At 42.0% G+C, this 23358-nt stretch overlaps 1 protein-coding gene across 4 annotated transcripts in view; it reads left to right on the plus strand.

Moving 5' to 3' along the window:
* The window catches only part of b4galnt4a (beta-1,4-N-acetyl-galactosaminyl transferase 4a), a 691590-nt gene that overhangs the window by 595122 nt on the left and 73110 nt on the right, over positions 1-23358 (plus strand). For all 4 annotated transcript variants that reach the window (XM_060838421.1, XM_060838422.1, XM_060838423.1 and 1 more), the window contains one exon: positions 6177-6286. In XM_060838421.1, coding sequence (XP_060694404.1) covers positions 6177-6286 — 110 coding nt within the window. The remainder of the gene's footprint in view (positions 1-6176; positions 6287-23358) is intronic.

The following is a 23358-nucleotide window of genomic DNA, read 5'->3' on the forward strand; positions in this document are numbered from 1 at the left end:
AGGCCAGTCTTTATTGCCCATTCCTAACTGCCCAGAGGACAATCAGATGTAGGCCAGACCAAGTAAGAATGACAGATTTCCTCCTTTAGAAGAAAGAAATTAGTGAGCCGATGTTTTGTTATATGACAGCGGTTAAGTGATTGCTGTTGCTTTTAATTGAAGATTTTATTGAACTCAAATTTCACCATCTGTCATGGTGGGGTTTGAATGCATGTCCCCAGAACATTGGCCTGGGCGTCTAGATTGCCAGTCTGGTAACATTACCAAAGCACCACCACCTTCTCCATCTGTATTTTAAATGATTTTTTGAATTGTGTTATGCCTCATGGCCAGTATACTAGTACGTCTCAAAGAGATACGTTCAAGGTGTTATCAGTAGGAGGAAATCTGTCATTCTTTACCCATCTTGTCTAACCTAAACAATCTGTCACCCACTTGCTTATGAAGACCTAATCTACATCTCCATTTAAAATACTCAAGGACTCTACTTCCACCAACTTTTCACAAAGAATGTTCCAAAGACTCTTGACTCACTGAGAGAAGAGATGCTTGTTTTAACTGTTCCAATTCTACCGGCTTATAATGGCCAACAAACTTGGAGACCATCATATTCCAAGCAGCTCAAGTTTGCCACAACATCTGAGGCTCCACAGTTGGTAAGATCTCGATAACCCACGTGCCAGACATTAATTATTTAAAAGAGGTACCAAGCCCTTAAGAGCCATCATGTGGTTTCAAAAGTCCCAATAATACGATCATTCAGCACAGAATAATAAAGTGCCCAAAACTTGATATCACAGAGTGATTTGGCACCTGTGCCACATTAGTGCCTTTGGAAGGAGTTTTTTTTATTCCTATATCTTTGGTGCCTCTCCTATCCACCTCAAAACCAAAAACTGAGGTGGGCCTCTTACGCCCCATTTCCAGGTACGTCCTTTGCCGGTAAGGGGCCGGCTTAAGGGTGTCCTGAGCATATTTATTTGTACTCCTGTTGGCTTCACGTACTGGATTGCTTTCCCTCCCTGTTGCTGCATGATCTCGCCTCTCCTACATGAGGAGTAGAATATACCTCTTTCACCAATGGCATACAATATCCAAGGCTAAAGTGACAAGATACCGATCTAAGTGACATCCAGCAGCCACTCTAAGTTCTGCTGGACCTCAGTCTCCGCAACGGTTGCCAACCTGATCATGGAAGACCCCATAGTTTAGATTCTCTACAGTGTGGAAACAGGCCCTTCGGCCCAACAAGTATACACCAACCCTCCAAAGAGTAACCCACCCAGACCCATTTCCCTCTGACTAATGCACCTAACACTATGGGCAATTTAGCATGGCCAATTCACCTGACCTGCGCATCTTTGGACTCGGAGGAAACTGGAGCACCCAGAGGAAACCCGCACAGACATGGGGAGAATGTGCAAACTCCACACAGACAGCCACCTGAGGCCAGAATCGAACCTGGGACCCTGGTGCTAATCACTGAGCCACCATGCCGCCCCATAGTTTCGATGAATTCCTCCACTATTTGTTTAAGACCGCACAGAGCTTGTGACAGATGTTCCACTGCACCTCTTTGCCTTTCTATCGCTTTTCTCGTGGCCAGTTCCAGAGGCATGTTATCGGTGTGAAACTCAGACTGCCAGGGACCGTGGCTGTCACATCCTCTGTTAGTGCTGTGACGTGTTCACCACATAGTCACCCCAAGCCTAATCGTGAAACTATTCCCACCAAGTTGACTATCTGTGTGTAGAGAATGTGTCCTTCAAGGATATGATTGCACTGGAGAGGATGCGGAAGAGATTCACAGAGATGTTGCCTGGGATGGAGCATTTCAGCTACAAAGAGAGGCTGGATAAGCTCGAGTTGTTTTCTTTGGAGCAGAAAATGTTTAGGGTGGTCCTGCTAGAGGTGCCTAAGATTAGGAGGGGCATAGGCAGGGTGGATAGACAGCAGCTGTTCCCCTCAGTTGAATGAGGGGGTGCAATTTTAAAGTGAAAGGCAAGTGGTTTCAAGGGGATTTGAGAAAGAAACCCTTTTGTCCTGGAAGGCTGGAATGCAGGAATGCATTGCTCAGGTAGCAAACCTCACAACCTTTAAAACAAGTGCATGGATTTGCACTTGAAATGTCATAACGTTCAACACAATGGCTGGAAAGTTGGACTTGTGTCAATTTATTATAGTTTTAGCAGGACACACTTGATGGGCTGCAGGGCCTCTTCACTGTATAATTCTATGATTCTAAGTGTTGAGTCATCAAGCTGAGAGGTGGAGTTCAGACCTGCGGCAGATGAGTTGACCGAGAGGTCCTGTAGTGGAGAGCGCAAGGGATTAGGTGGAGGTCAGAGGTGCAAAGAGGTGGAGCACCAGGGACCTGGGTTCGATTCCAGCCTCGGGTGACAGTTTGTGTGGAGTTTGCATATTTTTCTCATATCTGCGTAGGTTACCTCCCGCACAGATAAAGTGAATTGACCATGCTAAATTGCGCACAGTGTTCAAGGATGTGTAGGTTAGGGGTATTAGTAAGGGGAAATGTAGAGAAATAGGGTCGGGGAATTGGGTTGGTGTGGACTTGTTGGGCCAAGTTGCTGCTTCCACACTGTCGGGGTTCTATCTTATGATAAACTTCAGCCATCTCTGCAGGAGTTCCTCAGGGGAGTGCCCGAGGCTGAACTACCTGCAGCTGCTACATCAATGATCCTTCACTCCATCATAAGGTCAGAAGTGAGGATGTTCACCAATGATTGTACAATGTTCAGCACCATTTGCAACTCTTCAGACATTGAAGCAGTGTATGACCAAATGCAGCAAGACTTGAGCAATATCCAGACTTCGGCTGACAAGTAGCAAGTAATTTTCATGCCACACAAATGCCAGGCTATGACCACCTCCAACGAAAGAGAATCTACCAATCACTCCTTGATATTCAATGGCATTAACATAGTTGAGTTCCTCACTATCAACATCCTGGGGGTTATCATTGACCGGAAACTACATGGGATAAGTTTTATAAGTCCTATCGCTACAAAAGCAGGTGAGAGGTAGGCAGTAAGTAACTTTTCTCATGACTCCTCAAAGCCAGCTGTCACCTACAAGTCTTAAGTCAGGAGTGTGATGGAATATTTCCCACTTGTTTGAATGGGTGCAACTCCAACAACACTCAAGAAACTTAACACCATCCAGGACAAAGCATCATATCCACAACATTCACTCCCTCCACCACTGATACTCAGTAGCAGCGGTGTGCACCATCTACAAGATGTACTGCAGAAATTCACCAAGGCTCATCAGACAGCACCTTCCAAACCCATGACCACTTCTCTCTTGAAGGACAAGGACAGCAGATACATGGGAACACCATGAATTGCAAGTTTTCTCCCAAGCCACTTACCATACTGACTTGGAAATACATCACAGTATCGCTGGGTCAAAGCAGCCTCCTTGACAGCACTTATGGAGGAACTGCATGAAATGGACTGCAGCTGTTCAAGAAATCAACTCACCATCACCCTTTCAAGGGCAATTAAGGATTGGCAATAAATGCTGGCCCAGGCCACACACCCTGAATGAATTTTTAAATATCTCTCCTGGACACGTTAGTCACGTAGAAGCACCTTTTGCTGCTATTGCTGGGCACCACGACATCGAGGGTAACCTTCAGGGAGACATAAATAATGAGGTGACTACTTCCTCTTTACTCTGAAACATGCCTCACAAAAAGCAGACAGTTGCGGCCACAGTTTTCAGGGATCAGCTCAGCTGTGTGGTGCAGCAGTACAACTTTCAATACATCCGGTCGCACTGCCAGTCTGATGCTGCCGAATTAGCAGGAGTGTCTGTCTGTCTGTCTGCCTGTCCAGCTGCCATTTAAACATGGTGCCCCGGCTCAAATGCTGTGAGGCATCAGCAGGGACATGAATCTCTTGCTCTCCCACCCCCATCTACCTCTGGACAACTTTTGACTGCATGTAGCCAGCCATCCCACTTTGAAATGGAGGTCCAGGCACTACCTGCCCTGCTCTTGGGGGCATTTGACATAACAATAAGAATCTGTTTGTAGTTGTTTTTTCCAGTGGTCCTGTTGAGTTGTAATCACAGGATTTATCCATCTCCCCTCTTTAAAACAGAGGGGTGTAACATTTGCAACTCTTCTACAAACGTGTTAATGAAGTGAATTTTGATTGTCTGGATGCAGTGGTATTACATTTTAGGGTATTAGCCTAGCTATCTAGCTAATATGTGACACCTGTTCAGCAGTACCCTCTGGAGGGACCAGGTAGGCTTTTCAATGTTCTGATACTTTCTCATCAACCTGTTCATAGATTTTGTTACACCTACCTCAAGAACAGGTGGACTTGAACTCAGGACCCATGGTTCAGAGATGGGGATGCTACTGCTGCCCCACAAGAACCCTCCTGCATTGGTAGGACTAGCGTTAATTTTGTCTTCATTTATGCCGTGAACAGGACAGTGGGAGACCTGACTTCCTTTACAAACTTAATTGATCTAATTAAACTGACTGTCCGAACTTATTGCGTACAGTTCTGGTCACCGCATTATAAGAAGGATGTGGAAGCTTTGTAAAGGATTCAGAGATTTACTAGGATGTTGCCTGGTGTGGAGGGAAGATCTTATGAGGAAAGGCTGAGGGACTTGAGGCTGTTTTCGTTAGAGGAGGTTGAGAGGTGACCTAATTGAGACAAATAAGATAATCAGAGGGTTAGATAGGGTGGACAGTGAGAGCCTTTTTCCTCAGACGGTGATGGCGAGCATATGGGGAAGCGGCTTTAAATTGAGGGGTGATAGATATAGCACAGATGTCAGAGGTAGTTTCTTTACTCAGAGAGTAGTAGGGACATGGAATGCACTGCCTGCGACAGTAGTAGACTTGTCAACTTTAAGGGCATTTAAATGGTCATTGGATAGACATATGGATGAGAATGGAAAAGTGTAGGTTAGATGGTTTTTAGATTGGTTTCTTATATTAGGGGCCAAAGGGCCTGTACTGCATTGTAATGTTCCATGTTCTAAGGCAACTCTACCTGACTGAGTCATTTGGTCATACAGGACTTGAATATCGCTGTAAGAAGGTACATTTTGTCTAAACTTTATTTTTTGCCAGGCTTTGTTAACTTAAATTTAATTCAATAAGCCCAGCTTTTAACTGTCAATTAGCATTAATGGGTGCCTATCCACATAGCAACACTTCAGCCAATCAGAGTCCACTTTGCTAATCAACCTTTACTCTCCTCTCATGCAATATAAATGTTTTTTCCCTTGAATTTGTATTTTTGTGAAATGTTCTGGTGAGTGCAAGATGAACTGTTTCAACAATATGGGTCTATTTTTCACTCATTTATTTATACTGCTGCTACACCAATGATTGAAGGAAAGCAAACCTACTATTGACTCACTAAACCTCAGCGGGGACTACTTATCCAAGACAGCGAAGCATCATTGGGAACTGTCCACAAGCCAAAGGTGTGAATTTGGCAATGTGCACTCAGTTTAGTAGGAAATGCTGTTATACAAGACAATGGGTCAATGTGCTTCAGTTGTACATTTGCTTAGCGTGTAGCACCAGTCAGCGCAACACTTTGCAGTCTTTCTTCTGAATTTTTTACACAAACCACAAATTTATCAGCAACAACGCAGCTTAGTGTGGCTTTTCAGTTTTTGTCTGTTAGTTGTGTACTTTATCTGACAACTTACTGAGATTATTGACACAGATGAGTCATGTCAGCCCTGTGCCTGCTCTCCATTCAGTCTGCATTTGGATGCTGTCTGACCTTTACCTTTGTGTGGTTTGTTAAAGATACCCATTATTGGTCATCTTGTTTACTTTGACTGGCTTGGATTGATTATTCCAAATGATTGAACTGATCAATGTGCCAGTTCCCTGCTCTGCGCAATTAACTGCAGTTTCCACAGTTAAATATATCTGACATCTTCAACTACATTATAATTCATTTCAGTCTATATGACTAGGCCAAAGTAAATATGCAGTTTCATGTGATGTATGGATTGAGAACACATGCTCCGTCATTCTTTTATTTGTTGATCAGAAATGCAATTAGCAACATCAGACAGTATTTATTGTCACTGCTGTGTAGTTGCTGTTCTTTATTCATTTACGGAGCTTTCTAATCTAGGTGGGGCTTTCTTTCCCTCTCTAGCTCCACCGATTGATCCATCGAGGGTGCAACATGTCCTTCCGCCCTGTGCATACTCACCAACTTACATTGTGAAGGATTTTCCCATCGCCCGATATCAAGGACTGCAGTTTGTAAGTCTTTTGTCCATTTTCTGTTTCTCTGTCCTGGCTCATGTGAGCATTAGCCCCTTCCTTTACTGAATTGAACTAAAAGCATTTTAGAACACATTTCATTGTTTAAAGTCTAATCCTTTTATGAAGCTTTAGAGAAACATAAATTCATAATTTACTTTTCCTGGTATAACTTCTTTCATGCACACATCTATTTACAGTTATGGAAGGTATGTCAGTATGATGGATTGATTGTCTTGCTTTGGGTGGTACAGTGGCTCAGTGGTTAGCACTACTGCCTCACAGCTCCAGGGACCTGGTTTTGATTCCATCCTCGGGGACTGTCTGTGTGGAGTTTGCACATTCTCCCTGTGTTTGTGTGGGTTTCCTCTGGGTGCTCCCACAGTTCAATGATGCACAGATTAAGTAGATTAACCATGGTAAATGCAAGGCTGCAAGGATAGGGTAGGGTGTTGGGTCTGGGTGGCATGCCTTCCAGAGGGTCAGTGAAAATTCGATGGGCTGAATGGCCGCTTTCCACTCTCTGGGGATTCTATGAGTCTATAACTTCAGTTGCATTGATTTCAGGTACATGGATCGGTAAAGTTTAGAGGGATATGGGACTAGTGCAGTTCAGGAAACCTGGTCAGCATGGAAGGGTTGGGCTGAAGGGCCTGTTTCTGTGCTGTATGATTCTACGCTGTGCTTCCAACTGCAATGAATTCTTGTTTTGCTGATGAAAGAAGCTGCCATTTTGAGACAGCAAGGTTCAACAAGTAACAGCATGATGGAGCTATCTGCCTATTTTTGGTGGTGTTAAAGAGATTTTAGGAGGGTTATTAGCCTAGGAGGACTCACTTTCTCTACAGACAACCTCAAAGAACCTTAAAGCCCCAACAAGAATCACAAAATAATCCCAGCATAGACATAAGCCAGTCAGTTCCGCAAATCCACATTGGCTCTTTCCAAGAGTGATTGAACTCAACCCACTCCCCACCCTTTCCGAACGCGCTATATGTTATTTTGACTATTCCTCCCCCACCGCCTCAGACATGCATTCCCAATCCTAATCACTCTCTACGTTAAAAAATAGCATTATGATGTCATTTTTGGTTCTTTTGCCAGTCACCTCAAAATAATATAGAATCATGGATTCCAAAGTTTGAGAGAAGATTTGTAGCTCGGGTGCTCGTTGTTGTGGTTCTGTTCGCTGAGCTGGGAATTTGTGATGCAACCCAAATTCCCAGCTCGGCGAACAGAACCATAATAATCATGGAATCCCTCCAGTGCAGAAAGAGGCCATTCAGCCCATCAGGTCTCCACCGACCCTCCAAAGAGCAAGCCATCCAGATCCACACCATTGCTGTAACCTTGCATGTAGTTTTTACTGTGGCTAATCCATCTAGACTGCATATCCTTGGACACTATCAGCCAATTTAGCATGACCAACCCACTTAACCTGCACATGTTTGGACTGTGGGAGGAAACTGGTGGTATTCTGTGGATCGTGGCAAAAGGAACAGTTTCTCCTTATCTAGTCAGTTTAAACATCTCATTCTTCCATAGTGCCTCTGTCCATTCCACCAGCCAATGTCCTCCTGAATTTTAGCATTAACTGTCATATAATTTACACACTTTTCCAAACTTTTTGTCACTGGAGGAGGGATATAGGGCTTCCATTTCATGGAGGTGGTATTTGTCTTTTGGGAATGCCAAAGGGTAAAATTGAGCATGTTACCTTGCAGTCAATATTACCTTGCAGTCAATATTACTTTCTGTTGTGAAAAGTAAAATATTTCCAGTTTGCTGTTGTCCATGTTGTAATGCCTCCAAAAATAAATGTCACACCCAAAGTTTGAGTAATGGCATTTCTAATTAAGCGCAGAACATCAACCCTATATTAAAGTGTCAGTGTCAGCCATTGCTATCAAATATTTAATCCACTGGACTCCATTCCAAGGCTTGAAAATTGCCATGACTCCTCTGAACTGAGTGAATGGGGATGGCAAGGTGAACGTTTGTTGGGATGGATATGGAGGTCTGTTAGAGAGTAAGTATTGTCAGATCGCCATTGCTGATGCAGAAATTTCAAAATGAGCCCAAACTTTCAACATGAGCAGACGTAGAGTCCAGGCCCTCACTTTGATGAGCTCCAGTCTAGGCTATGAGTTAGTAACCTAAATACAGTAGCGTCTCGACATACGAATGACCCCGTTCACGAACAAATCGGTTTACAAACAGGATTATGCGTAAAATTTTGTTTCAATGTACGTACGAAATTCAAGGTACGAACGAAGAGGTACGAACGCAAAAAACCCGTGGTTTCATTGTAATTGTTCTGCTTTGCTACGCGCGCTTTGAATATCTGAACAATGGGAAAATTGATTCAGTTCGCAAACTTTTCAGTTCGCGAACCGGGTCCCGGAATGGGTTAAATTCGTAAGTCGAGGTGCTACTGTACTCGCATTTATTTTCTTCACCTCTATATCCATCCAAGAAATTTTGAAACTGGGCTGATGCTTTCCAGCATTGGCTTCAGAGAAATTAAGTTGCTATTTTTAAGCACAAATATTTAGAAAATAAACATTCAACTAAGATTTTATCCTGATTTACATCAATTTAGATTGAAATTGTGATTGCCAGTCCTAACATCCAGTTCCTGTAATAGAGAAAGTAAGAAACTCCAGAAATGGACCATAGTGCAGGCTGGAATTTGTGACTGAAACCTTGCTTATTATGTTCATGTAATCTAAATTCTAATTGCAAAGATCAATTATATCACTGAGAAAAAGGCCTTCACCTTTCAAATAATCATTTTTAGTCTCCAAAAGGAAACTTTCTTTCTGTCAACATTTGTCTTTGGACTGCACATCATCGATTGGAAAAGACCTGACTTCAAACAAGTAATTGTGGTCAGTTTTTCTCTGTAGCGATTTTAGAGTAATATGATGTTTTAGTGTGATGAATGTTTCTGAGAGGTGCAACAACTCTGTGCAACAGTTTCACACCACAGGCACAGCCCTTTTTTGGGCACTAGTGAATATTCCCTTTTTTCACAAAATGGAGTAACATCCTAGCCATATTAGGGAATTTTATACAGAAAGACATGCAGGCAGTGTCTCAAAATCAGCAACCACTGGACTGAGGCCATGCCAAATTTGGATCTGACAGTTTGAGCTACATTTAGTTCAGTTCACGGGTCGCTTGGAGTGCAGGAGAGATCTGTGTGCAAAGCAATGAAACCCATAAGTATGGGTGAACACGACCTGAATTATTCAGGTAAGATTATTTTTAGTTCTGCGCAATTAAAATTGATGCATGGAATATTATAGAAGTGTCAGACTATTCCAGATTTGAGATATTTATCTGTATTGAGGAACTGAAGTAGTTTCTGCTTTGGACTCTGTGACTTCCAGCATCTGAGCTGTAAACTATAGAATCTGTAGCCAATGCCTGAATGAAGGAGCCTCACAGCCGCTTGTGAAATTCATACAACTCATTGTTTAAGGATGAATCAAAGTCTCCAGCAATGGAGTTTACAGACCAATTGTCTCCTCCAGGTTTCAGTAGGATACAAGAAGCATGGAAATTCAATGGGTATTAGATAAAGGTGGAATGGCTCCCATCAACAATTCCATCCTATTGTGATGGCCTCACGTCCAAACACAAAGATCTTTGTTACAACACAAACATCGAATCCATCTATTAATTAAAGCCAAATGCCAATAAAAGCTCCTAACCTGCTAAAAGTTAAAAATCACACAACACCAGGTTATAGTCCAACAGGTTTAATTGGAAGCACACTAGCTTTCAGAGCGTCGCTCTGTGATTCTTGTGAGATTTTTAACTTTGTACACCCCAGTCCAACACCGGCATCTCCAAATCATAATCTGCTAAAAGTCTGAGTGAGTGAAAGAGCACTCTGAATTTCTACTGTTTAAAGAAAAATAACAAATTATTTTTCTAACTTTAATAGTGAAAACTATACAAAAACTATTAACAAATCCAAGCTGCCCTTTTCTTAATTAATTACTATTTGACCCCAACTCTACAAAAATGCTGCTTCAATAACACAATTGTTAAACATTACATTATCTCAAGTCCACACAGTCTCTGTCTTCTCTGCTGTCTTCAATCTTCCATCTGCTAATCCCGTTGGGTCATCTTCTTTCTATTTACTGTGAATATTTTTACAGGAAAAGATACCTTTCAATAGAGAGTTCCTTCTTATTTCTTTGAAAGCAAGATGTTAGATGGGCAGTTAGCTCTCAGGCTTGAAGGCAGTTGTTCTACGGTTTAGTGGCAGTTGCTCTGACCAAATTTTCAAAATGCCCTGGTGTTATACCCGCAACATTGTACCCTCTCACTGGTCCGATGTTGTCAATACAGTAAATTCAAACCAGCTTTTAGTATCCTGTGTATAATTTAAATTAATTGGTTAAATTTGAATTGTTGTCAAAACAGCAACTAAAATTTAGGTATCCATTTAACAGCTAATTGTTACGTGTATCAATGTTGGACCAACCCATCTCTTAGCCGGTCTGTTTGGCATCTTCAACACAACTACCTGATGAAGGAGCAGTGCTCTGAAAGCTAGTGCTTCCAATTAAACCTGTTAGACTATAACCTGTTGTTGTGTGACTTTTAGGTTTATACACCCCAGTCCAACACTGGCATCTCCAAATCATGTCTTAAAGTGAACATACAGTCTTGCAACTTGTTACACCTTGGATGTCTCAAACTCTCGAGATACGAAAAACCACTGCACAGGATGTTTATTAAGTGAAAGTGAGGACTGTGGATTAGAGTCAAGAGTGTAGTGCTGGAAAAGCACAGCAGGTCAGGCAGCATCCGAGGAGCATGTTTATCAACCTAACACATTCCTTTGGACTCATAAAGGCCCATGTAATTTTGCCTGCTATTAAAAAGAAACAGCGTGTGTATTGCCACAGCCAAGATAGCACTGGAGAAGTCACACCACTGTAACAGAGCCGTAGACACAAGACTTCACTTAGTGTGATTGACTGCATCCAAAAGGATCCAACATCCTGCCTTGAATTAAAGCATGGGTGCACAAGTATCATCAACGCTGTGCAACATAGGCCCAAAGGATCCTCACGTGTGAATGCCTGGGACAAATAGGGATTCAATGACACATAAAGCATCAACCACAATATCAGGAGAAGACCCACATGTAAACGTTGGGGTGGGTTGGGGGAGCAAGGGGTTATGGGGAAGTGGGGCAAAGTGGAGTGGAATAGGCAGGGGGGGAAGGGAGTGTGGGGATGTGAATGAGGAGGAGGAGGTGGGTTTCTGAGGACATGGCCCATAAATTATTATGGATAACAATTTAAAATCATTTCAACTCATAGGGAAGCTGAAAAAATAAAATTTCAAGTTGATGACAGATTGCAGTCTCGGCAATTGGGAATTCCTTGGCAGAAATTTTCCCACCATTTGAATCACGAAAAATTTGGGAAAATATGGTGAGAATGAGAAATTGAGATTCTCCAGGTTGAGAAGTCTGACTTGCCCCTTAAGGTTTCAGCAGTGCATGAGACTCTCATGAAAAAGTGGCGAGGAGCCTATTTCTTTGTTTGCACATCCCTTCTGGCTAATCCTGCCTCATTAAATGGAGGTGGTTGTTCCCCCAGGTGCCAGTGAAAAACTGAAAGTCAGAGTGCTGCAGCTAACTGGTACCTTCTCCACTTCTTGATGTTGGTCATTATTCCCGAACATCTCAGGGCACACTCCATGAGCAGTCAACACCACCACCAAAAGACAGCATCCACAGTTATTGGCATTGGCAAAGCACCAGCCTCACCACGTCATTGTGGCATATCTTGATGTCGCTTTAAGTACAGTTTAACCCTTCACCATTGCACTTAGACATCCTACATTTCAATGCTGATGCCAGTGTAGGGGCACAAGCCCATCTCATGCATCGGAATCAGAGCCCTTAGCTTGCTTTCTTCATACTGATTCACTTTGTGCTTAATTTGCCGACAGCTTGCCTTTTAACTCATTACCGTTTTGTGTACAACTTATCAGCTGACAACAGTCCTGCCTTGGCCTTGCCCTTTAGCACAGACAGAAAGCCAGGCAGCTTGGCTAACATGCCAACAACAAACAGTCATGGGGGCAGACATGTTCTGTACCCAACACACCGCATTACTCAACCAAATGACCACGCATGAAAGGCTGAGGAAAGTAGTCCTTCAAAGAGTCAAGGGGGACTGCGGGCGGTCAAAGTGGGGTGCCACGCTCAGTCATGGTTTGGGGATTTGTGCCCCTCCATTTTGGTGCTTGGAACTCAGTCAGTTGTGCACTTCGATTCATTATCAGTCCAGGGATTACCAATAAATCAGGGAGTTGCACACATATCGGTCAAGGCTGGGCAGTTCTCAGCCATGGCAGCCCTCACAAATCAGTCCAAGAGTGGGCCACAGTCAATCCTGGGATTTTGGTCTGTAAATGTCAGTGGGGAGTGGAATGGGGAGGGGTTATTAGGAGACAGTCTATTCTGAGCTGGCATAATTGGTAAACTCAAGTAAGGGGATTGGAGCCAGTATGTTGGGACACAAAGAGGACAATAGCTGGGAAGGGGGTCAACACCAAATATAAGGAGCTAATATCATATGGGAGGGCACAGGGAACACGAGGCAAGTCTGATTTCCAGATCCAGGTTGATAGAAGGCACAGACCAGGTTTCCATACTTACAAGAATTACTATTTATTACAGGTAATCAATTAAAAACCATTGGCATATGACATTCAAATTAAAACTCTAATTCCCTTATAAATACACACACATACACACATAATAATAGGTTATTAACAAAGATAAACTTGGAAGATAATTCACTGGTCCCTATTCAGAGGTTGCTGAGGTGATCCTTAGGCTGATTAGTATGTTGCTGCTCAGTCATCTTTCTTTGGAAACTTCCAGTGCTTTGCAGGAGACATGGGTGGTTTGGGCAGTTCTATAAGGTCACTGACTTATCAATTAAAAGTTCTAGCTTACAGCATGTGATGAAGGAAAGGTGAGCTAGTTCTCTTTGGGTTTAAATAGTTTATGACTGCAGTAAATGAAGAGACAGCTCCTGTGATGGAGATCAAAACACTTTTCTCCATCACGTTCCTAACCTAAGCTCTTCAGTTACTTGAGAACTAATCATGCGTTATGACAGGCAAAAGACTCTTGTCATTGATAACTTGCAGCAGTCCATAGAAGAATGAACTTCTTGTTGCCACCCAGTTGCATCAAAACACAGAACTCTCCAATTCATCTGGAACCATTTCAATTATCCACTGTGGAAGAGAATTCCAAACATTTAAGACCTTATGAGAGAAGAAATTCTTCACAATTCAAGGTTTATAATATCATGAGGGGGATGGAAAGAACGAAGTCTTTTCCCTGGGGTGGGGAATCCAGAACTAGAGGGCATGGGTTCAGAGTGATGAGGGGAAAGATATAAAAGGGACCTAAGGGGCAACTTTCTCACGCCGAGGGTGGTGCGTGTATGGAATGGGCTGCCAGAGGAAGTGGTGGAGGCTGGTACAATTATAGCATTTAAAAGGTATCTGGGTGATTATATGAATAGGAAGAGTTTAGAGGGATATGAGCCAAGTGCTGGCAAATGGGACTAGATTAGATTAGGATATGTGGTCAGCATGGACGAGTTGGACTGAATGGTCTGTTTCTGTGCTGTACATCTATATGACTCTATGACTCTAATTATTCCTCGTTCACATGATACTTGCCACAAAGATCAGATTACTTGCTTTTCAGAGCAGGCAGCAATCCTTTACAACCCTGTTTTGAAACAGTTCTTTCTTCCATTTCACAGCACAAAAATAAAAAAAAGTCTTTAATTTATTCAAAAATAACTTTTAAAAATGGAATTGAACAAAGACTGGGTACTTGCATGGCTTCTCCCAATCCCTGACAGATAACTGACTCTGGGATGTAACTAATGCCATTTTATCCAGCTCACAGCTCTTTTATATCCTTCTCTCACGGGAGGAACATCGAGCAGTGGGATTCTCCACCATCATTGGCTTTCCTCATAGGCAAGAGTACTTTCAACTCAACCCATATTACTTAGAGACTGCCCCATCACAGTGTTTGTCAACACTGAAGCCTTCCACTCCATCAAAGTGCACAGCTCTTGGGCCATATAGGGATGGCTGCTGGGAGGTAAGGGGTACCTCCTGCAAACAGGACTCATGATGCAACATTTAAGAGGCATTTAGATGGGTGTATGAATAGGAAAGGTTTGGAGGGATATGGGCAGGGTGCTGGCAGGTGGGACTAGTTTGGGTTGGGATATCTGGTCGGCATGGATGGGTTGGACCGAAGGATCTGTTTCCATGCTGTACATCTCTGTGACTGTATGATACCTAAGAAACCTAAGATGTCAGAACACAAGTCAGCCAGTTGGCCCATCAAGTGTGCCCTTCCATTCAGTGAGATCAAAGTTGCTCTGATAATCCTTAACTCCAATTTCCTGCTTTGTTTCTATAACCCTTGATCCCCTTATTGATTGAAAATCTGTCTTCACCTTGAAGACACTAACTCAACAGTCCTTTGTGGTGAAGAATTCCACAGATTCCCTAACCCCAGGGCAAGCAATTCCTCCTCATTTCCTGTAATAGTATTTGCTGAATCTTTTTAGTGAATCTGTCTGCTGAATAATTCTGTAGTATTTCTTCAAATAAGTATAACCTGCAAATAGTTTACCAGTCCTAGTGTGAGACTGGTAAGTTTGCATTAACATAGAACCATAACCGGCCCCTTTTATTTTGAGTATTGCTGCAAATGCACTATCCGTACACGTGTAGAACACTCTATCACACTACTGACTTGTCCCTTGTAGATGCTGAAGAGGCTTTGGGGAGACAAACTGGAAGTCACTGACCACAGAATATCAAGCCTCTGATCTGCTTTAATGCTTATGGCTTTTAGATCTTTGAATTTTTGGTCAAAGGTAAACACTGGGGTGTTGAATCAGCCATATTAGGAGCATCATAGAATCCGTGCAGTGTGAAAACAGTCCATTTGGCCCAACAAATCCACACTGACCCTTTGAAAAGTAACCCACCCAGACCCATTCACCTACCCTACTACTCTACATTTGTCCCCGACTCAGGCACCTAACCTGCACATCCCTGAACACTGGGCAATTTAGCATGGCCAATTCACTTAACCTGCACATCTTTGGATTATGGGAGGAAACCCATGCAGACACAGGGCAGATGTGCAAACTCCACACAGACAGTCGTCCGAGGTTGAAACAACTTGTAATCTGAAACAACTTGAAAAGTTTATTTTATTTTCAGTGTTCTCCTTGGACACCATTATCTTTCATAATGAAACAACCTTCCACAGACTCTGTTATTTCACATGTCCATGCCTCCTCCTGTTCCTGCTTCCTTTATGCCATGTTGTTGCCTGGTTTCTCTGAATACACTAATTCTGATATCGCCACAATGCCCTCCAGCTTCCAGTTTCTCCAAACTGCTGCTCCTGATTTTGTGATTGCAGCCATCTCTCAGATAATACCTGAGAAATATTCAGATTTCTCTCTCAAGAATGTGCAGGGCAGAAACATTTGTGACAGTTTATCAGGCCACTCGCAGTGTCTAGAAAACATCATATTTCTTGATGCCTCTCAAACCCTCTAATATTTTTTCTCCAGGAACTTATCCAACTTCGTATCATTTAACACAATGGCTGCCTTCTTCTGCTAGCCCATTCCATACTTCATCATTTTATTTCCAAAGTCATTAAATTCATTCAATTATATATGAAACCTATAGTGTGTTACTGTAGCATCTCTAATAATAAGTAACCTATCAGTGTTTATCTTATTGACACCCTTTAGAGGTGAGCGCTGTAAGAAGAACCTGCAAATGGGCATTGATACCTTGAGATATCATTAAACATTGTGGACGATTAGAGTATTTGGTCTGTTTTGTTACTGCTTGACCAAATCAAATTGTTCATCAGTCACAAGTTGACAAAATACTTTCATTTATCATCAGCATTTAGGACTACTTCCATTAGGTGATCCTCTAAGTTTCTCTTCTTTGGACTAAATATATCCACTTCTACAGCTTGTCCGTGCCTAGGTTTCCAATCCCAACTTTCAGCTTAGTTGCCTTTTTGCTGCATTTTCACTCGGTCTCATAACATAATGAACAGGATTATGCACGGAACTGTAAGCAGGGCTAGACCAGGACTGTGTGGAAAATTTGAATTCGTTCCTGAGATTTATGCTCTGTTGCTGCCACACAGGACTGATTAACCTATCAGCAGGTATAAAGATGGTTATGGCCATGGAAGGTGATGGTCTGTTAATCAGGCTGTGAATCTTTTCGCTCTTTGGCTGGCACGATAGTTTGTCAGTTGATAAGAATGACTTCTTATCTACCACACAAATCCTGTAAGAAGAATGAGCACGTCACAGTCTATCAGACTGTTAATCAACCTGCAAACCCTTCTATTGCTTCACACTATTCCCTAAGGGAAGAGCATGATGATACAGAAACAACAACACATCCATTTAGCTTCTGTTACTGCTGTTTATTATCTTGAAATCTTGCGGCTTTGATCTTGAACGGAGGCAAGGATGATCATTCAGAGTGTTCCTTCATGAAAAGCAGGGATCTGCGATCCATAAATTTCATTCAGCTGGATGGAAACAGTGCTGTAAATAATGGTTATAGCAAAGGTCATTAGTGCAAAGATGGCAATTTTATATATGTACTGTTTTAGTCACACATACACAGCACTGACATCTCTCTAGTTTCTATTGAAGTTAGTGATGGCTGGAAACTAATAACAACTGTGAGGACACAAGAATGCTGATGACAATGTCAACACTTAAAAGGCACATTCAGGCAGTCTAATAGCTATTTACTTGGATAAATTTTGCTCAGTTAAGCAATGATAAATGAAAGTATTTTGTCAACTTGTGACTGATGAACAATTTGATTTGGTCAAGCAGTAACAAAACAGACCAAATACTCTAGTTGTCCACAATGTTTAACGATATCTCAAGGTATCAATGCCCATTTGCAGGTTCTTCTTACAGTGCTCACTGTATTGATTTGTAAATGTTAAATCATTATCTACCCAGTACCTCCATGCCTGTTTCATTTATCGATCTGCCGCTGTGGTGTGAGCTGTCAGGAGGAAATGCATTTATATTATTCTGATGAATAAATACTTGCACAATATAACATGACGTGAATTTAAAATCAGGATCATTTAATGAGTTGTTTAGGTAATTGATTTACCTGTATGTCTTGTGAATGACAAGCGGGAAAGGTTTGCTTCGTGTATTTCAAGTAACCTGTCATACCATAAGAATGCTGCTTTCAAATGCAAAAGCGAGTGATGGTGAATATGAGGAACAGCCTTTGACACTCACTTGCCGATACACAGAAATCAAGAAATGGCCAAAACAATAAAGCATGTTGTATGACATGAGTGACAGACTGGATTTTGAGATCTTTGTAACAACTTCTCTCTGCCCATCTAAAATTTGTCTTGAGCATCACATGTTCTGGACTATGGGGAAGATGACAGATGCTCTCCTGGCCCTCTGCTGATCCTGAATTTAGGCCAGGGCACTTGGGGAAGCTCAGAAGTAAGATAGTATAACTTCATTGTCAGGTATATTTTTCTCTTTTTCTGATTGCCTCCCAATTGTTTCAAATCACCACTCTGGAAAAACTCCGTTTCCCTCCGATGCTGGTCTTCCCTTTGTAGTTGATGGGTTTGTCTTCGGCCTTCTGGGGCCTATGTTCTGGAATTTCCTCATAAATATTGTTGTCTTCAGAGACACTCATAGAATCCCATTCGGTCCATTGAGTGCATACCAACCCTCTTAAAGCATCCCGAACCCCCACCCTACCCCTTAACACTGCATGGCTAACCCACCTAGCCTGCACATCCCTCGGTACTATAGGGCAATTTAGCAGGGCCAATCCACCTAACCTGCATATTTTGGAAACCGGAGCACTTGGAGGAAACCCACACAGACACAGAATGTGCAAATTGCAAACAGACCGTTGCCCAAGGCTGGAATTGAACCCATGTCCCTGGTGCTGTGAGGCAGCAGTGCTAACCACTGAGCCACAGTGCCACCCAAAGATGCTCCAAAAAGTCCATGTCTCAGAAGAGGCTTTTGGCCATTCCTTCATCTACTAAGCATAGAATTGATGCCTTATTACAATACCATGAGTTACTTTGGGATTTGTTTTAAAGTTTATATTACTATATAAATATAGGCCATTGCTGCAATTGGGTACAGACATCCAGTTGTGAAAAATGCAATTGGTTCAGACTAGTTCTGACAAGAGGTTGGAGTCAAAGTCAACTCTGACATAAAATCCCGCAGAGGATTATTTTTTCCCTTCTTTCAGAATGGTTCTGAGGGCTCTATCATGTCAGAATAGGAAGAGCTCACAAATAACCACTCAGAATGTTGATCATGATGGAATCAGTCATTTTATTATAGTACATAGTATGTGGTGTTATGATTTTGGGAGCAATTTCTGCAATCCTTCCTATTTATTTGCAAAAAGGAAATTGCAGGTTTTTGGCTCTGATTGTCCTACTTGTACCCACATTGTCAAATTTATATGTCCCATTCTTTTTTCTCATATGCCATGTTTGGAGTTTTGGGCTAGATTTGTTTCTTGGTTTCAGGCTTTTTTTTAAAATGAACCAGAGCAGATCCATGTTTGCACCAATTCTTTGTGATTGTAATGAGCTGAGAGATCAACCAGCAAACCTGTGCCTTTTGGAATAGTGAATATGCAGATGCTAACTGGGACTGACAGATAAAGTAAACACTCCATCAAAGGATCAATTAGATTGTTAACTATTGGGCTGATTTATTAAGCAGTAACTGAATGAATGATAGGATGTGCAAACTGTTGAGTTACAACAGACATCGACCTAATTATTCCCTTCAATTTATGGAAAAGGATGCAATCTGTAAAACCAAACTTAAAGGAAGCTTTCAATCTTGAATAACACATTACTGTTGACCATTGACAGAGTCCCTAACCTGGGATAGCTTCAGAATAACTAGCCAGTTTGACCAGGCCAGTTTAAGGTAGACATCTGGGGTTGAAATTTTCAGCTACCAAATGGCAGGAATGGGTTGGAAGACCCTGAACAATACTGAGGCCAAGCATTGTGCGAATTGCAATTTCATGCCAGCAATAAGGAGTCGCACATTTAGGACAGAGATGAAGAGGAATTTCTTCTCTGTGAGGGTACGGAATTTCTGGAATTCTTTATTGAAGAGGACTGTTAAGGTTGAGGCTTTAAGTATGTTCAAGACTGAGACAGACACATTTTTAATCAGTGAGGGAATGGAGAGTATGGGGAAAAAGCAGGAAAATGGAGTTGAGGATCAACAGATCAGCCATGATATCATTAAGTGGCAGACTTGATGGGTTGAATGGCCTACTTCTACTCCATTGTCTGGTTTTATTGACAGTGTTTTGGGAAGGCGGCGAATGTCAAACACTTTGAAGGAGATGGGGGAGTGCAAGTGGAGCAGAGGGTACCAAGTGAGCAAGGAGAGAAAAATCATAAATATAAATGGCATCTATAAAGAATCCTTTATATCTGAAAATTCTTCAAAAAACATTTAAGTTTGTTTTATAAGCTGCTTTCATTTGGGTGCTGGAGTGTGAAATGGAGATGTGTACATCTTCAGTGAAATAGTTTGAGGAAAGATTAATTGTGCATGAAATCTCAATACAGTATAGTAGACAGATTGATTCCAGTTCAATTTGTTTGCTATATGCATTCAACGGTCTAAAGAAGGGAGTATGATGACTATGCAGCAAATCTCTAATGAACAAAGTAACACAATCACACTGGGCATTTCCAGAGAGGATTCCTTGTGCAAGCTCCTTTGTAGCCTGCTTTTAGTTTTGAGTATTTCACTCTTAAAAACAGGCAGCAGCACAGCTTTATGCTTTAAAATAAAAGCTTCAGTCATTACACAAATTAAAACATGAATTAAATACTACCACTGAAAGTCACTTCAGTAACAAGCGATGAAACTAAAAATTAAAGCAAGGATAAAGGTTACATAAAGGACAACATGAGATCATTGTTGTCGGTCTGCCTTGCTAATTTCATGATCTTGAGTATCTTGCACTTTCTAGCCAATGAACTATGTTTGAAGTGTAGGTATTTCAAAATGTGGGAAAATGGCAGCCAATTTTCACAAAGAAACCTCCCACGAACAGCAATGTCATAGTGACAAGATAATCCATATTTTTCCCCTAAAAATAGTGATTGAATGTAAACGAAACATTGGCCAGGACACCAGGAAGAACTCCCGTGCTTTTCTTTGCAATAGTGCCGTGGAATCTTTGGCATCCACCCGAACAGGAAAATGGGGCCTCCAAAATATGGCAGCAGGAGCAGTGCAGTGCTCCTATAAACACTCTCCTCACCCCTGTATTCCCCCACCCACCCCAGGTCACTTGAGCCTGTGACTTTGTGACTCAGAGGTTATTGCTACCAACTGGAGCCATGGCTCACACATGAATGTCAATCAACATCAGAGAGTTAATGTGGGATCTGCCAATAATGGCTAAAGTTTTCTTGATTTACCTCTAGCTCACCTTTGAACTTCTCACAATAGCCTAACCAAATGCTATCGCTGGCTACCAAGCCAAATTAGCTGCATTGGAACAGGCAGAAGTTAAACCTAGCTCACACTTGCCTGATGCAACAATGGAGTTGTATGTAAAGATGCAAACCAACCTCTGCTTTCATTTGGGTGCTGGAGTGTGAAATGGAAATGTGTACACCTTCAGTGAAATAATTCCTGAAAGGATTCGATTTTATCAAAAATTTTCATCTTGCAGTAATCAGGACAATTCACAAGAATGCCAGTTTGAGGGAAATACTATATAATGTAGGGTGGCACGGTGGGTCAATAGTTAGCACTGCTGTCTCACAGCCACCAGGGACACGAGTTCGATTCCAGCCTCAGATGACTGTCTGTGTGGGCTTTGCACATTCTCCCCATGTCTGTGTCTTCCTCCGGGTGCTCCGGTTTCCTCCCACAATCCAAAGATGTGCAGGTTAGTCGGATTGGCCATAATAAATTGCCCATAGTGTTCTGGGATGTGTAGGTTAGGTGCATTAGTCAGGGGTAAATGTAGAGTAATAGGGTAGGGAAATGGAACTGGTAGGGTTACTCTTCAGAGGATCAGTGTGGACTTGTAGGGCCAAAGGGCCTGTTTCCACACTGTAGGGATTCTATGATCAGTTTATGGTGTAAGGGGATACTGATGATTGGTTGGCAAGTAGAATCTGATTGGTGGAAGCTTTGTCATAGAGAATGCACCAGTTAATGATCATTGTCAATTAACTACCAAACTTTGTTCAAATTTTAAACTAGGCAGGTTGACCCCAATTTGTTAAAAGTAATTGCCCAAAGAAATGGTACAGCATAATGCTGTCACCAGTTTTGTTGAGTTGAAACAGGTGCAATATGTGCACTTTCTTTTCCTTACCTTTGGAAAAAAAAATGGACTTATTAGCGATGGGTCACATGGATTTGTGTGGGAAAGATCGTGATTCACAAACTTTGAGTTTTTTGAGGAAATGACAAAGATGATTGATGAGGACAATGCAGTAGATTATGTCTTTATGGACTTTAGCAAGGTCTTTGACAAGCTCCCTCATGGTAGGCAGATACAAAAGGAGAAGTCACATGAGATCTGCAGTGAGCTGGTAAGATGGATACAGAGCTGGCTTGGTCACAGAAGATCATAGCAGGAGAAAGACGTTTTTTTGACTGAAGTTTCATGAGCGGTGGTGTTCCGCTGGAGCCCCTGTTGTTTGTAATATATATACAAAAAATTTACAGGAGAACGTAAGTGCCTGATTAGTACATTTGCAGATGACACAATGATTAAGAAAGCTGTATATCATGAGGAAGATTGCCAGTGGCTAGAGTAGGATATAAATAGACTGGAAACTCAGACTGAGAAATGGCAGATGGAATTTAATCGGGACAAGTGTGAGATGAGGCACTTTGGAAGGACTCCGGCCAGAAGGAAGCATACAAAAAGTAGCAAGCATACAGGTCCACAATTCCCTGAAAATGGCAACACAAATGGATAAGATGGTCAAGAAGATGTATGGCATGCTTGCCTTCTTTGGTTGGGGTTTATGCCTGAAACATTGATTTTCCTGCTCCTCAGATGCTGCCTGGCCTGCTGTGCTTTTCCAGCACTACTCATTTTGGCATAGAATATAAATATTGGGAAATTGTGTTGCAGCTGTCTAGAATGTTAGTTGGGCCACATTTGGAAAATTGCATACAGTTCTGGTCACCACAGTAGCATAACATTGTGGAGGCTTTGGAGGGGGTACAGAAAAGGATGTTGCCTGGTTTGGAAGGTATTAACTATGAGGAGAGATTAGAAAACTTTGATTTTTTTTTTTCTCTCTTGAAGGTTATAGGCTGAGGGGTGACCTGATAGAAATTTACAAAATTATGAGAGACATGAATAGAATGGATAGTCAGACTCTTTTTCCCAGGGTAGGGGATATAGGTTTAAAGTAAAAAGGGATGAGTTTAAAGAAGGTGAGAGAGGCAAGTTTTTTTACACCGAGAGTTATAAGTGTCTGGAGTGGGCTACTTGAGGAGGTGGTAGAAGCAGATACAATAGCAATGTTTAAGAGGCTTCATAACTTGGCAGGGAATGGAGGGATATGGACCACATAGAGACAAAAGGGTTTTAGTTTCGATAGGTGTCATATCAGTGCAGGCTCGAAGGGCCTTTTCCAATGCGGAACTGCTCTTTGTTATCACCCATCTGCATAGAGCTGCACTCTGTGGATTGATCCATGTAGCTTTCATTAGGTACCAGTGCACCACTCCACAATCCTAAATTGGTTGTCAGCTTGCACATTCAGGATTAACCAAAAAATGTTGTCTAATTGTGGAAACACAACTAACACTGAATACTGTTTTGTGAATTTTGCGAGCATTGGCTGGTTGGGTATGGTCAATAACTTTCTTGTTATGCAC

The sequence above is a fragment of the Hemiscyllium ocellatum genome, chromosome 18 (genome assembly GCF_020745735.1).
Source record: "Hemiscyllium ocellatum isolate sHemOce1 chromosome 18, sHemOce1.pat.X.cur, whole genome shotgun sequence".
In the NCBI taxonomy this organism is placed as follows: Eukaryota; Metazoa; Chordata; class Chondrichthyes; order Orectolobiformes; family Hemiscylliidae; genus Hemiscyllium; species Hemiscyllium ocellatum.